General features: G+C 47.8%; 2 protein-coding genes across 2 annotated transcripts; one reads left to right on the forward strand and one right to left on the reverse strand.

The window, feature by feature from the left end:
- Positions 1 to 2,095: 2,095 nt before the first annotated feature.
- On the reverse strand, positions 2,096 to 3,943 carry M430DRAFT_60798 (hypothetical protein; the record flags this gene model as incomplete). The annotated part of the gene is made up of 3 exons (XM_024868879.1): positions 2,096 to 3,267; positions 3,317 to 3,370; positions 3,449 to 3,943. The coding sequence occupies 3 exons, from the start codon at positions 3,941 to 3,943 to the stop codon at positions 2,134 to 2,136; spliced, it is 1,683 nt and encodes a 560-aa protein (XP_024718611.1). The 3' UTR covers positions 2,096 to 2,133.
- Positions 3,944 to 10,150: 6,207 nt separating this feature from the next.
- M430DRAFT_68819 (hypothetical protein) lies at positions 10,151 to 11,560 on the forward strand. Its single transcript, XM_024869379.1, has 2 exons — positions 10,151 to 10,761; positions 10,809 to 11,560. Exons 1-2 carry the CDS (start codon positions 10,339 to 10,341, stop codon positions 11,463 to 11,465), a joined length of 1,080 nt encoding a protein of 359 aa, XP_024718612.1. The 5' UTR covers positions 10,151 to 10,338; the 3' UTR covers positions 11,466 to 11,560.
- The last annotated feature ends 860 nt before the right edge of the window (positions 11,561 to 12,420 follow it).

Consider the following 12,420-nt stretch of genomic DNA (forward strand, 5'->3'; position numbering starts at 1 on the left):
CCCCCCCCCCCAAATCTTCCCCAACGCCCCGCGTGCTCTCCGCACAGAAACCAAGCCAAGCCAAGCCAAACCAATCTATAATCCCTGAACCAACCAACTCAAACTCAACCAAGTTTCCGTAGTTCTAGATCTGATCTGCTTCTTTGCATACCTTACATACATATCCCAAGTAGCTACCTTACCTTACCTTGTTTAAGTTCCCGCTGGGGTTCGTTCTTGCGCAACTCACTCGCTTACCGCACCCCCCTTTATCGTATCCGATGATGATTTCCCGAAACAGGAGGGATGGTCCGCGCGAAAAGGGAGGGGCGACGCGACACCGCTTTTCATTAATTGATTAATTAATGCAGATGTGCTTATTGTGTGCGTGCGTGTGAGCAAGTTCTTGGGAGGCTGCAATATAAAGGGTTGCAAAGTGGCGGTCGAGAGGGTTGGGATGGTTTATGATTGGCGGGTGGGGTTGCGGAGAAGGTGGGTTCAAGGGGGTTCGTGGTTTGGTTCGTGCGTGCTTCGCATTCTTACCTAGGATGCGGAGAAGGAGGAGGAGGAGGAGGAGGGGGAGGGACTTAGGGGGTTTTTGATTTGTGGGTGTTGGCATTGGCAAGAGAATGGCGATAGGAGAGGGTGATATGATAGGGTAAGCCTTGGATCGAGCCTTGGATAATGGACAAGTGATGGCAGGTAGGTAGGTCTTTTCTAGATGAGCGGCGTGACTTTATGAACATGATGGATGTCCTTTATATATCAAGATATACAGGCAAGTTTAAAGTACTGTAGTATTTATCTTACCTCCTCCGCCTTTTTCATATAAATATTATGTCCTGATGTAAGGTATCTTTAATACATTACTTATTCCCTCTAGCACAATATCTCGAATTGAATCGTATCTTCTTCCGAACTATCTCAACACACATCTTCAAGACACGAACCTCTCTCCCTACACCATCACACAGATCCAGCACCATGACAGCTCACAAAAAGCCCCCTCCTGACACATGATACATCCCCCCAAAACAGCGCCACCCCATAAAAAGTTAAAACCACACAGGCACAAATGAGCTATCAGGTGCTACACCCGCACCAAACCCCCTACACCCACATAGCGAACTTGTCAGTACGGAAATCCTGCAAGTTTCACGACATGGCATGCATGCTGCTGCATGGTGCGGGGTGTGCATGTTTGGTGTCCGGGTTGTTCTTGTGCTTGTGTCTTGCGCATGTCCCTAATCCTAGAGCTCTGGTTGCGCGTAACTAGGATGTGGATATAGGGGTATGGAGCGGGCTGGCTGGTTTGGATGGGGGGTGAGGAGCGGGCTGGGCCGCTCTAGATAGGGATCATAGTAGATTACGGGAGATGTGACAAGTGGGGAAGCGCAGTGCGCATTCTGGGAAATACAGTCGGAGAGAGGAGAATCGGGCAAAGATTGACTTCTTTGTACTCCTCTCAGGTATACTGTATACAAGAGATAGTCCCATGGATCTCCCGTACGACCAGTTACCCCAGACTCGAAAATATGCAGCCACACTCTGCAGAGCAGTACACGGATCTTCTACTGAGCCTAAGTGGCTGTATAGTCTCTATTTCTTCACCTCCTGCTGCAGTCAAGAACCGGTTTTGGTAGTGTGACGCGAGAAGTGGCTGATCCAAAAGATAAGACGGTGTACGGTTCTTGGTCTAGTGATGCTGCGGGGAATTAGTGCATAGCTTAAGTAAACGGTGAACCTGTCACCTTACCTTGCCAAGTACCCCTCAAGTCTTTTCCTAGCAAGTTTCGGTGAGAGCACTTAAGAATATACCGTGCGCCTGCTGCACGCCGAGTATTAGAGACATGTATACCTGTCTGAGGTATCAAAGAGGAGGAGAAAAGAGAAAAAGAAAAAGAGACGATCAAAGCGTATAATAGAGTAAAAGCCAGGCATTCAAGGACTTGAAGTAGCTATAGAACTGTGCGATTTCAATCTCCGAGGGCCCAAACATATATTAACCAGTACTTCTAGACTGGAGGTGTAATCATGTAAGTAGGTGAGACTCCTCCATCCATGAAGTAATATGTAGGAAAACAGACAAGCAAGGGCTGATCGCAGAATAAATATGCTCGCATATAAGCGTATATGTGCAAAACTCAGTATGATTCACAACGCCCTCCCAACTCCAGGCGTATTAGTCTGGCTTTTCTCGCCCCTGCTTTTACGTATACCTATCACGTATGGTCGCGCCACAATTCCCAGTTTTGGAGCCCTTGGGCTCTTTGGTAGAACGTTGGAGGCTGGTCTTGAATTTGCGAGATTCTGGGTAGGATTGGGGGAACGGAAAGTTGCTCCCTCCTGTAACCATTCTGCCGTGTCTCGAACGGGCCCGCGAGGTGATGGAATGCGCATCGTATAGCCTTGTATTATGGATGCGGTTTCTGTCGGAACTTCAGGTTGACGTGGAAGCATTGGCGATGGTCCCTCATCAGTAACGGCATCTGTCCACACACTGTCCTGGCTGTCTCGGTATGACTGCTTTGGAACCGGAGATTCAAGAAGCTTGTTGGCATTTCCCGGACTAATAGGCTTCCGTTTCACGGAGTCATATTGTAACATTGGATTCTGCACTGAACCAGCATCCACCGATGGTCTTTTAGACATAAAGACGGAAGACTTTGGATTTCTCAGGGGTAGATCGGAGGTGAACCTCTGTGGTAGTGGACTGAATGGCTTTTCAGAACTTTGTAGGGGCGATTTGAGTTGGCCTCCAAGGGGACTAGATGATTCGCTGTCTTCGGGGAGCTTTATGGATCCAAACGGTGAAACGCCTTCTTGACGCTTCAGCCATGACTTTAATGATGGAGGTTTCGGCGGATTCGTGGGATCCCACGATAGTGATGTGTTGCTGACGTGAGAGTTTTGTTGCTGGGAATGTTTATTACCAAGAGGTGGTTTTGAAGACACTGATAAGCCTTGAATACCATTTTTGGAGGCATCCTTTGTTGCCATATATGTGGATTGCGACGTTATTATTGCGGTACCTGCTTTCTCGGAAACAGGAGCTTCGGAATTGGGAGCCAACGCGGAATCCCCGCCAAATTGTAGTTGATTTGCACGGGATCTCTTCTTGGCTTTCATCTTGTATTGATTGATGAGGAAAACAATAAGAATCGTTATCAAAGCAGATGCAATAATACTGCCAACTATAGCGAGAGCTGCTTGGGTGGCGGTAACTGCTGCTGTCTGCGAAGCTGTGGCATGCTGACTTGCCTGTGCAACCTGGGAAGCGGCTGATGACTAGAGTACTGTTACCTTACTATGTTTTCAGATGTAGAGATAGATTTACCCTGAAAGTAGAAACCGATGCTTGAGCTTGAAGGACTGCCTTTGAAGCATCGGACTGCACACACAGTTAGCCAGTCTTCCTTATGAATGCCACGAGGATTTTTCATCCTCTTCTTAACATGAAGAGACGTACCTGTGCAGCAGAAGCACTGAGTTGTAAACTCTGCACCGACTGAGTCGCTCGAGCCAAAGCACTCGCCGCGGAAGACTGAACGCTAAACACAGCTGAGCTCGCAGACGATGCGGCACTAGCGGCACTTCTAGACGCCGATAAGATCGACTGAGAAGCGCTCTGTTGCGCTTGTTGGATAGCTTCAGAAGCAGATCGTGAGGCCTGCTGTGCAGCTTGAGAGGCTTGCTGTATCGACTGAGATGCCTGTTGGGATGCTTGTTGCACAGCTTGAGCTGCGCTCTGCGAGAGTTGCGAACAATCATTTTGTCGAGCACGAAGCTCTGGAGCTGATGTTATATGTGCGTTTTGATTTTGAACTTGGTTTTTGCTGTTCAAGGTTGGAGATGGCGCAAGCTGCGATGTGAGGCTAGAATGAGCTTGTGGTTCATGTATCTGGCTCTCGAAGATGCAATTAGACAAATGGGAAGCTTCTCCCGCAGAGCAATCGGAGCCCATGAGTCCTGCTCTCTTGCTACCTATTGCCGGTCCGTTTATAATAATGTTGTATAATGATTGTGGAGCCGCATCATGACCTGCAGCGCAGCGACAAGAAAACGAACGAAGAGTGGGGAGAACATGGAAAGAGAACATCCACGCACTTCATAGAGGATTTAGCAATACCTTCCATCTGCAAGGTACTATACCACTTGGTATCACGATTTCATGGAAGGGTGTGACTCCGACTTGACCACTCGAGGCAAGACTGGGAATTGGCTGACATGGCATTGCCATGTAGGGATTTCTTGCGCTTTGTAGACGCATACTCGGCGATCATACGCTCTAAGACGCTTTGATATGACCATAAAACCACGACTAATACAACGTTTTCTGATGCTCTGACTAGAAGGAGACAATCATGCATAGAAGATCCGAAGTTTCATGACATCTCGAGCGGCATCCAGCTTCATGCGAGAAATCCTCATTCTGTATCAGACCCCAGCTATCATTGAGACGACAATCTCCTGATGACGGGAAGTCAGCGGTCCGAGCGGTGTTGTGATCAGATGATAGGCGTCTATCATGATGTTCATATTAAGTATTGAAGTGAATGAGCGGGCAAAATCTGGGAGGGATGTGCCCCGGGGAAGCGAGATGGAAGTTCATACTTAAATCACGGGATCTGATGCGCCGCACTTATTGATGATTGGTTGCGATCCTCAACTCAATCCTCAACTAATACAATAAGCATAAAAGAACACGGAATACAGTCTTATATAGGTAACGTTTCAGGCTTTCAGCACGTGTAAAAGCATACAGAAAGCTTGCCAAGGGAAGGCCACAACTGCTAGTACATATTCTCTAGGCAATTGCTGAATGAGTGATGAATGACTGCCATTGTAAGGCTAACGATTGTACCCGATATCCTCCCTCTTGATGCGATGAATAATGGTGGGCAAAGGCCGACCTCGCATCTTGACCCTGATACCAAACAATACAAAAGACGCCATCCCGAGACCGCCTGGTCTGCCCATAACGACCCCAATTCCCCAACCGTATTTCCCGGCCATATCTTTCCCAATAACCAAAACTCCATGTAAATGATCGTGTTTCGAATTCCGACTCAGTCCGTTTTTGTCACTCCTATACCGAGATCCCCCTTCCACATCGTCTCTCGTCATTCCGGCTTCCTAATCCCTGAGGCCGAGCGTCCCTTACAGAAGCCTCTCCATGGAGTCTTCCAGTCTCTCATCATTAGCCTGGTACCGACGCTGTGCAAACCACGCATAAGCCCCGTCCCTGCTGGACATCTTCCTTATCTTTTTCCCGCCTTGAGCCGGCCTGTGGGGGAAGCGTTAGCAGGCAATTGGCAAAACGAAACGACGACAATAATGAATCCTATGAAATAGTAAGTAGTAAAGTACACGAAACCTACAAAGCGGGCAAGTCTTTCTCCAGGAGAAAGCGCACGCGGCGTTGCGGGGTAGCGGGTAAGGGCTTCTCCTGGTAGAAAGCTACTTCGTCTGGACGGGGCGCGAGCTTCTCGTATGCGGAATCGGATGAGGCGACTGAGGAATAGGAGCCGGTTGAGTCGCTGCGTTCGGCGCGCGTTGCGTTGTAGGACCCGCCGAGGGGAGTGTATTGGTAGGACATCTTAATATCGAAGGGGGAAGGCATTGTTGATTATGGTGGAAGTGCTGCTGAAAGCTTGTGGTGATTATATGTATGGTCTCGACTTCTTTGACTCGGTGGATGGTGGGATTGCAGGTGGTGAGGAGTACTGAGCGGGAGTAGGAGGAACATGTTATCTGTATATATATACATTTCTTCTCTCTCCCCCCTCGCAATCTGGGAAGAGAATGGATGACCGGGAACGGGAATAGAAACACGAATCAGTAGAGATGGCTCTTGTGAGTGAGATGTCTCCACACCTTGGGATTGGGAATATGAGGATGTTGCGATTGCGATTGCGTTGGAGTGAGGATGCTTCCTGCGCGTCCGCGAGGCTTTCACCTCATTGGTTGGTCCAAGCACAGCCTCGTCCTGTCTCTTAGTCAGGACGGGTGTGGCTGGTGGAGCGAGAGACGTCTAGCCAGGCACAACTCCACGTGAGAAAGGTACATGATATCACAAGAATCCCATCGTCTCGACGGAGCCTCCTGCTGGATTCGATGAATCACAGACCAGAAAGCGAAGACATTCGGATTTGTCTCTGCGTTGGTTGCTCCCCCCAGATCCAAGATGTGTAAAGGAATATCTCACCCTGATTGGCTCGGCCGTCTTGGGCTTGGCGAATCAGTCGAGATTCCTGAAGGCTCTTTGAAGCGACCACCACCTCCATCTTCCAACATCATCCACCGCCGAGACCTAAGTGTAATGTGGTGATGCCAGAATCCCGCATACAGTCAGCGCTGTCTTGCTTCTCCTCAGAACTTAGGTGGAATTCCTGGCGACTGTCTCGGTTGAGGTTATCCAGTGGACGATCCTGAGGGCTCAACCTCCGAAACACCCTTCTTCCTCTTCCTCCTCCATCGCGCTCATCTCTGCCGCGTGTCTGTGAACATTCGATACCGTACTACTACCAAGCTTCTTGATCAAAGTACGATGAGGATATTGAGATTGGCCTGGTGTAGGCCTTTGGACGAGAGGGTGGAGCACCCTGCGTTCGTTTCCACCCGTCAAACACCTCTATCATTCCAAGTCTGCCATTGCAAAAAATGGGATCTAGCAGCCTGACTTATGAATCCTTTTACAGTTCTCTTTCATCATTTGCTATTTTTAGTCTTGCTGGCCATTGATCTGTCGGATCTGGATTCATCCCATGTGACTCCATCAGGCTCGCAACATGAGATAGAGCTCCATACTCTTTCCCCGGCGAGAGCTTCTTTTTGATATTTAATATCTGTCTGTCAATTTCCTAGGTTCAAACTACCCTTTAACTTTTAACTTCTAACGTCTATTCCTTTCAATTCTCATTTCATTAGCAAGCACTCAAACTTTTACTCCTCGATTACTTTACAATACCAAGCTTCTTCCCTCTGCGTCCACCTCTCCTCTACTCGCGGGCAATAATCTTATACAAGCTACGGTAGCCTGCACAATCCTTAAGATCTCTTGAGGATTTGAGACTGTCGGATTGAAGTATTCTGTCCACTGCTTCGATTTTTTATCCCAAATTACATCGCCCACCGCCCTGCTCCCTGTTCCCAATATCGGACAATCACCTCTATCAACAGATATGGGCTATCGGGTTTCTACTGAGAGTGCCCTGTTACCTCCAAAGCGACTCAGACTCAAGAAAGCCACAGGTGCCTTGAAGACTCTCGCTGGTCGTGTGCAGTATACCATCCGATGGAACGTCTATGTCTCGTAGGCTTAATCCAGGAGAGAGATGGAAGTGTCGGTCGTATCTCTGGGCCATTTCCTGTTTCACGCTTGCCAAAGTAATCGGCATTCTCTGAGAGGAAATGGCCCACGCCAATATTCTTGTCACAAAGATATTCCCTGTTCTATTCGTCAACGCCAATGCATCAACCACCGCAAGTCTACCTTTCAATTCAGGCAACTTCTCGATTTATCCCAAGTTGGGTTCCTATCGAACGTACAACCCCGCACAGCATCGACATTCAAACTTATGCTATATTTCTCCTACACGCCAATGATTGTTCGCTGTCGTCATCCATTTAGGAGCCATAGTGTAAGTTCTCAGCTATCTCTCACCCACCCTACGACAACATGTGTCCCTCCCGAAGACGCAAATATTGTTGATTTCAGGTCCTATTTGGCACTGCATTCCTTATTACCACCCTCTACTTTAGGATCTATACTTTCCCATCCCGTTATCAGGTTGGACAACGGTCGTGCAAAGATCTATTTAGCTCGTACGTACCGGACTTCGGTATGCGTCTCGATCAACCTGGACATATAGTCGAGCATCCAACGTCAGGATGTACATCTCTCCTAGGTGTGCTATGGCTCCAACACATTTCCACTGCCCCCTAGGCTCAAGAATTAGCAACGAACTTCTTGGCTCCCGCGAGGGAAATCGCGGCGCATTTCAACAAGCAAACTCTCTCACCACTACAATTAGGTTTTCTCTCGACGCTCCCGATAAAACGCAAGCTGCGGTCTGGACTGGACAAGTTACTCATGGCTTCCTGGACCACCGTCACTCAGAGACGGCATGGTTCCAACATTTTGATATCAGGAGGTAGATTGCCACTTTATTTATTAAATACATTGATATTGTATTTCTAATCCGTTGTCAAGGATATCTAACATCTCTAACTACAAAGAGTAGGATAGCGTCACAATGCTCGACTGCGGAGAAAATGCTGATCAAACAGAACAGCCATCACGACGCAATGTTAGGCTGCGCAGAAACCCATGGGGACTCATGAAATGGATTGGGTACTCAATTCATGGGGTGAATTTTCATGAGTAGGACCCAAGCCATGGGTCCCCAAAAAATCTAAGACCCAACTCATGGGGATCTGTTGCGCAACATGCATCCCAGAATCCACTGCCACAAATGTCATCTACCTTCTCTCAGATCCCATGAATTCTTGGAGATAAGATAAGTATTGAAATCGTTCATCTTCACAGACCTCTCGAAGGGACAAGCAATTATGGGAAGGGCTCCGGAGAGTCCCGGACCCCCGGACGCAGGAGCGCGGCATCTCCGCATCTCCAACCTCCTCTAGCGGCGGATTCGGTAATCCCGTTAAACGATTCGCCACTACCCCAGACCCCACACGACTCGTACCGTGCGATCCAGAATTTCTGTCGAATATCAAATTTATCCCGCGATTCCGACGACGTTGATTCTTGCACTTTTCTCTCTCCTTGTATCCCTCTAAATTGTCATTCCACACACTGTCTCCAATTTATTTGCTCTTTCTCGCGGCTTATTACTCGGGACTTTACGCCATTCCCCCAACGTACACGACAATGGGATCTTGCATGGCTCGTATGAAGGCCGAAATGGTCTCCCCTCCACCACGAAGCGGGAATTGGGAGGACTTGGCCCCGCGAAGACCAGATCCATATGTACCGAAAGAGAAGCGGCAGACTGAGGAGGGCAGCGGGGCACCGTTGAGGAAGGAGACGGAAAGTGGAATCCCAGGATTGACGTATGACCAGTCGGGGCGACCTGTGTAGGTATTTTCCACTATTTGATTCGGGAATGCTTGAGGTATGTATATGTCTGGGGTTAAAGGGTAGTCAGAGTTTGTGAGTTGTAGATGGGTTATATCTGCAATTGGCTGATCGAATGCTGACTCAAATGTGGCACAGATGGAGAGACCCGACTCTCAATGGTGGGGTTGGATTTGAACATGGCGAAAATTGAACTACAAACAATCCCTGAACCAGGACGGCTAACTTTTGAAACGATATTACAACGACCGAACAATATTACAACCAAATCCCGCCCAATTCCACCTCCTGTGTCCTAATGCCGAAGGAAATACAAGAATTTCTTGACAGCATATTGGTAGAAGAGGTTTGGCTCAGTTCAGTGGGGAGAGATGGTTAGGCGGCTTGGCTTTTTTGAAATAGAGTGCTGAGGAGGTTTTGGATATTATTCGGGGAAGAGACCAACTGACCTTATCTGTAGTTCTCGGTATACAAAAAATGAATGTTTTCTTAAGCAAGTTGCTTTAGTCGAGGGCTAGTTTTCCTCTATAAACCTCAAAGGTGTTCGAGAGATGATCTCAGACTATCATCAAGTCACAGACCAATCGTCGGCTCGCCCGTCGCTGGCTTTATAATCCTGTACAGAGAAAGACATGTCATGACCGGACCGTCGGGCAGATCTGTCTGTTCGCAGCTTGTGCCAATATGACGGTAATGCTCCAGGATGTGAAGCACACTAGCCAAAATGTAACAAGGTTTTGTATCAAGCTTTCCTTCAGCAGACCGTGTCAAATAAGAATATAAACTGGATTTCAGAATGATTTCAGAATAGACGAATGTTTATGAAATATTTCACAACCAATCTCTGGGCAGTAAAGGCTTTTCCAGTATGCATCCATCATATTCCCCAGCAGATAATAGCTGCATGAAAAGGTTGAGGGGAAGAACAGTATTTATCAAGAAATGTAGAAGTGTGAAAGGAATGGAAAAGCGAAGTTGATTGAACATCATCACGTGACGCGGATAATCGCTCCGCCAATTATGAAACCGTCCAACTTCGTACCAAGGACTTGATGTACCTATTCAAAACAAAGGATAATTCTTTTACCATTATCAACTTGGAACTCCGATGGGGCCTTGAAGCCCCCTCGATATTTATTCAACATTGCTTGTCCACTTTTAGCCATGCAATCGAGGTTACGAGAGTGCTGGTCTTCAGATACACGAGTAACGCGATTCTTCACGACGCGGCTCCCCTCCTTGTCCATAACTTGAATATGGCCGAGTCCGGGTTGCACGCCAGCATATGGGCTCCTAAGAACTATGGAGATGTGCGTTACGATCTCCGTTCAGGAGACTGGCATTGTCCCTCCTGCGGCTTTTCGAACTTCCAACGTCGCACCGAATGCTTTCGATGTTCCTCCAAGGGGAAGGGTCTCTCGGAGGCCTCAACGAATGGCTACGGGCCACCAAATACGATACTTAAATCCGAGAATATGAGACCTCCGAAGACAGCTGGGGCCTATGGTGACGCTGGACGTACCGGCTCGGAAGAACCTTTCTGGCAGAAAGAAAATTATACTACAAGGCATACACCACAACTGCAGAGCGGGGAGAAAGGGTTAGCTACTAGCCGCTGGGCTCCTCGTAACTACAACGGGAGGGCCAAGGAGGCAGATCGCGGAGAAATATGGACGAGGGTATGATTAACACTCCGCATTCTGTTCAATGCCTAACCTTTGAGCAGACTGTTTCAGTGTCTAATGCCGTTCCCGCACGCTCCAGATCCGTGCCTCTTACGGCACCCAGTCCTCCAGACCTTGGCCTCCCTTACGAAGTTCAACACTTTGTCCTCGCGATGATAGAACGAATTATAGAAGAAGGTTGCTACGACTTCGCATCTAGATGGATACCAGACAAACTCTATGAGAAAAACTGGACTTGTGCTGAACAAGTTGAGCTCTCAACATGGAAGAAATTCTTACCTACCGCGCTTCCACCAAAGGCCATCTCCCCTGTGCCTAACTATTCATTGGAGAGAGCGTTAACAGATGCTGTTCGGATTCGAAACTCGGCAGTGCATCGACATTTATGCGATAATGCTGAGCTTCGACGCATGGCTATACAAGCTCGAGACTTGATGTCCATGTTCTCAGATGTAACTAGATATCACAAGTTCCATCGTCTGTGGGAGGAGCTTCAACTGTGGGATTCAGGGCTCCAGCATGATCCGCAAGCGAAGAGAAACAGACTGGAGAATGCACTTCGGGAGATTAGTGAGAGACCCCTGGATGACATGGATTGGACACCAAATGAGGTGTCACTTCAAGAAGTTACTTCTAGATCTGAGACACCTCAGCCCTACGAACCTGAAGAATACATAGACCAAATGGAGTTGGATTAGGTACTCGCCATTAGGTACATGGCTGGAGACATTCTCTGCATAACATTACCGTTGGCCAACTACTATTCCACCAAAATAAATAATAATTAACGGCCTTCTGATCTTGACCAAATGCGTGTTCTATCCTTTTGTCGCTGTCCACCAATGCACCAAGCATTCTCTGCTATGATTCCTCCCCAATTTCCAGATTACAAAAGAAAAAAAGGAAATCCATAGTCCCATAGCTGCCTAGGTGCTAGCTAACGAATTGAAGTAGGTGTTGATATGGTTCTCAGCCCATAGTGCCTGTGAGGCAAAAAAAAAAAAAAGGATGGGAACAAAAAGACATACAACAGCAGGTATTCGCTGGTGGTCACCCACCCAACTACTAATCTGCCGATCTAAGGCTTGTGTATGGCAGAGCGGACGGGATGCCCAATTCTCCTTAGTCTATGGTCGTATGTGACAGGAATAGTACTAAATCATAACATATAGCAATAGCTAACAGGTTTATTCTAACCTTCTCGTGACAGTACGTAAGTACCCTGAAAGCGACGCGTCTCACGAACGCGTAGGTAAGGGGGATTATGTTATCACGTCGGGAATAACCAACATCACTCCATCTCATCTCATCTCCTTACATTAAGCATCAATTCTTACCGTCTCTCACTGAATTCATTCAATCTTTCTTCGTGTTCTTTCTCTAGTCTGATATCCCATTCTCTCCTAGTAAACTGACTCGCAATGCCACCGAAACGGAAAGAAATGGCCGAAACCAGTAGCAGCGACGAAGAGTCCGCGACGACACCCCATAAAGCAAAGGCCTCTAAAACCTCATCAAAATCCACTGCACCTAGAAGTAAATCATCAGCCAAATCCAAAAAGCCGACATTCAAGTACTCAAATGCAAACACTGTAATCCTCGTGGTTCAAATCAATCGAGGATCCACTGACATGCGCCCTCCGACAGCTCTCG

Source organism: Amorphotheca resinae (genome assembly GCF_003019875.1).
Source record: "Amorphotheca resinae ATCC 22711 unplaced genomic scaffold M430scaffold_10, whole genome shotgun sequence".
In the NCBI taxonomy this organism is placed as follows: domain Eukaryota; kingdom Fungi; phylum Ascomycota; class Leotiomycetes; order Helotiales; family Amorphothecaceae; genus Amorphotheca; species Amorphotheca resinae.

Bases quoted from the DNA above. Each gene is read 5' to 3' on its own strand.
- M430DRAFT_68819 (XM_024869379.1), top strand. From the start codon at position 10,339: ATGGCCGAGTCCGGGTTGCACGCCAGCATATGGGCTCCTAAGAACTAT. The intron at 10,762-10,808 runs GTATGATTAACA...ACCTTTGAGCAG, and splicing joins GCGGAGAAATATGGACGAGG to ACTGTTTCAGTGTCTAATGC.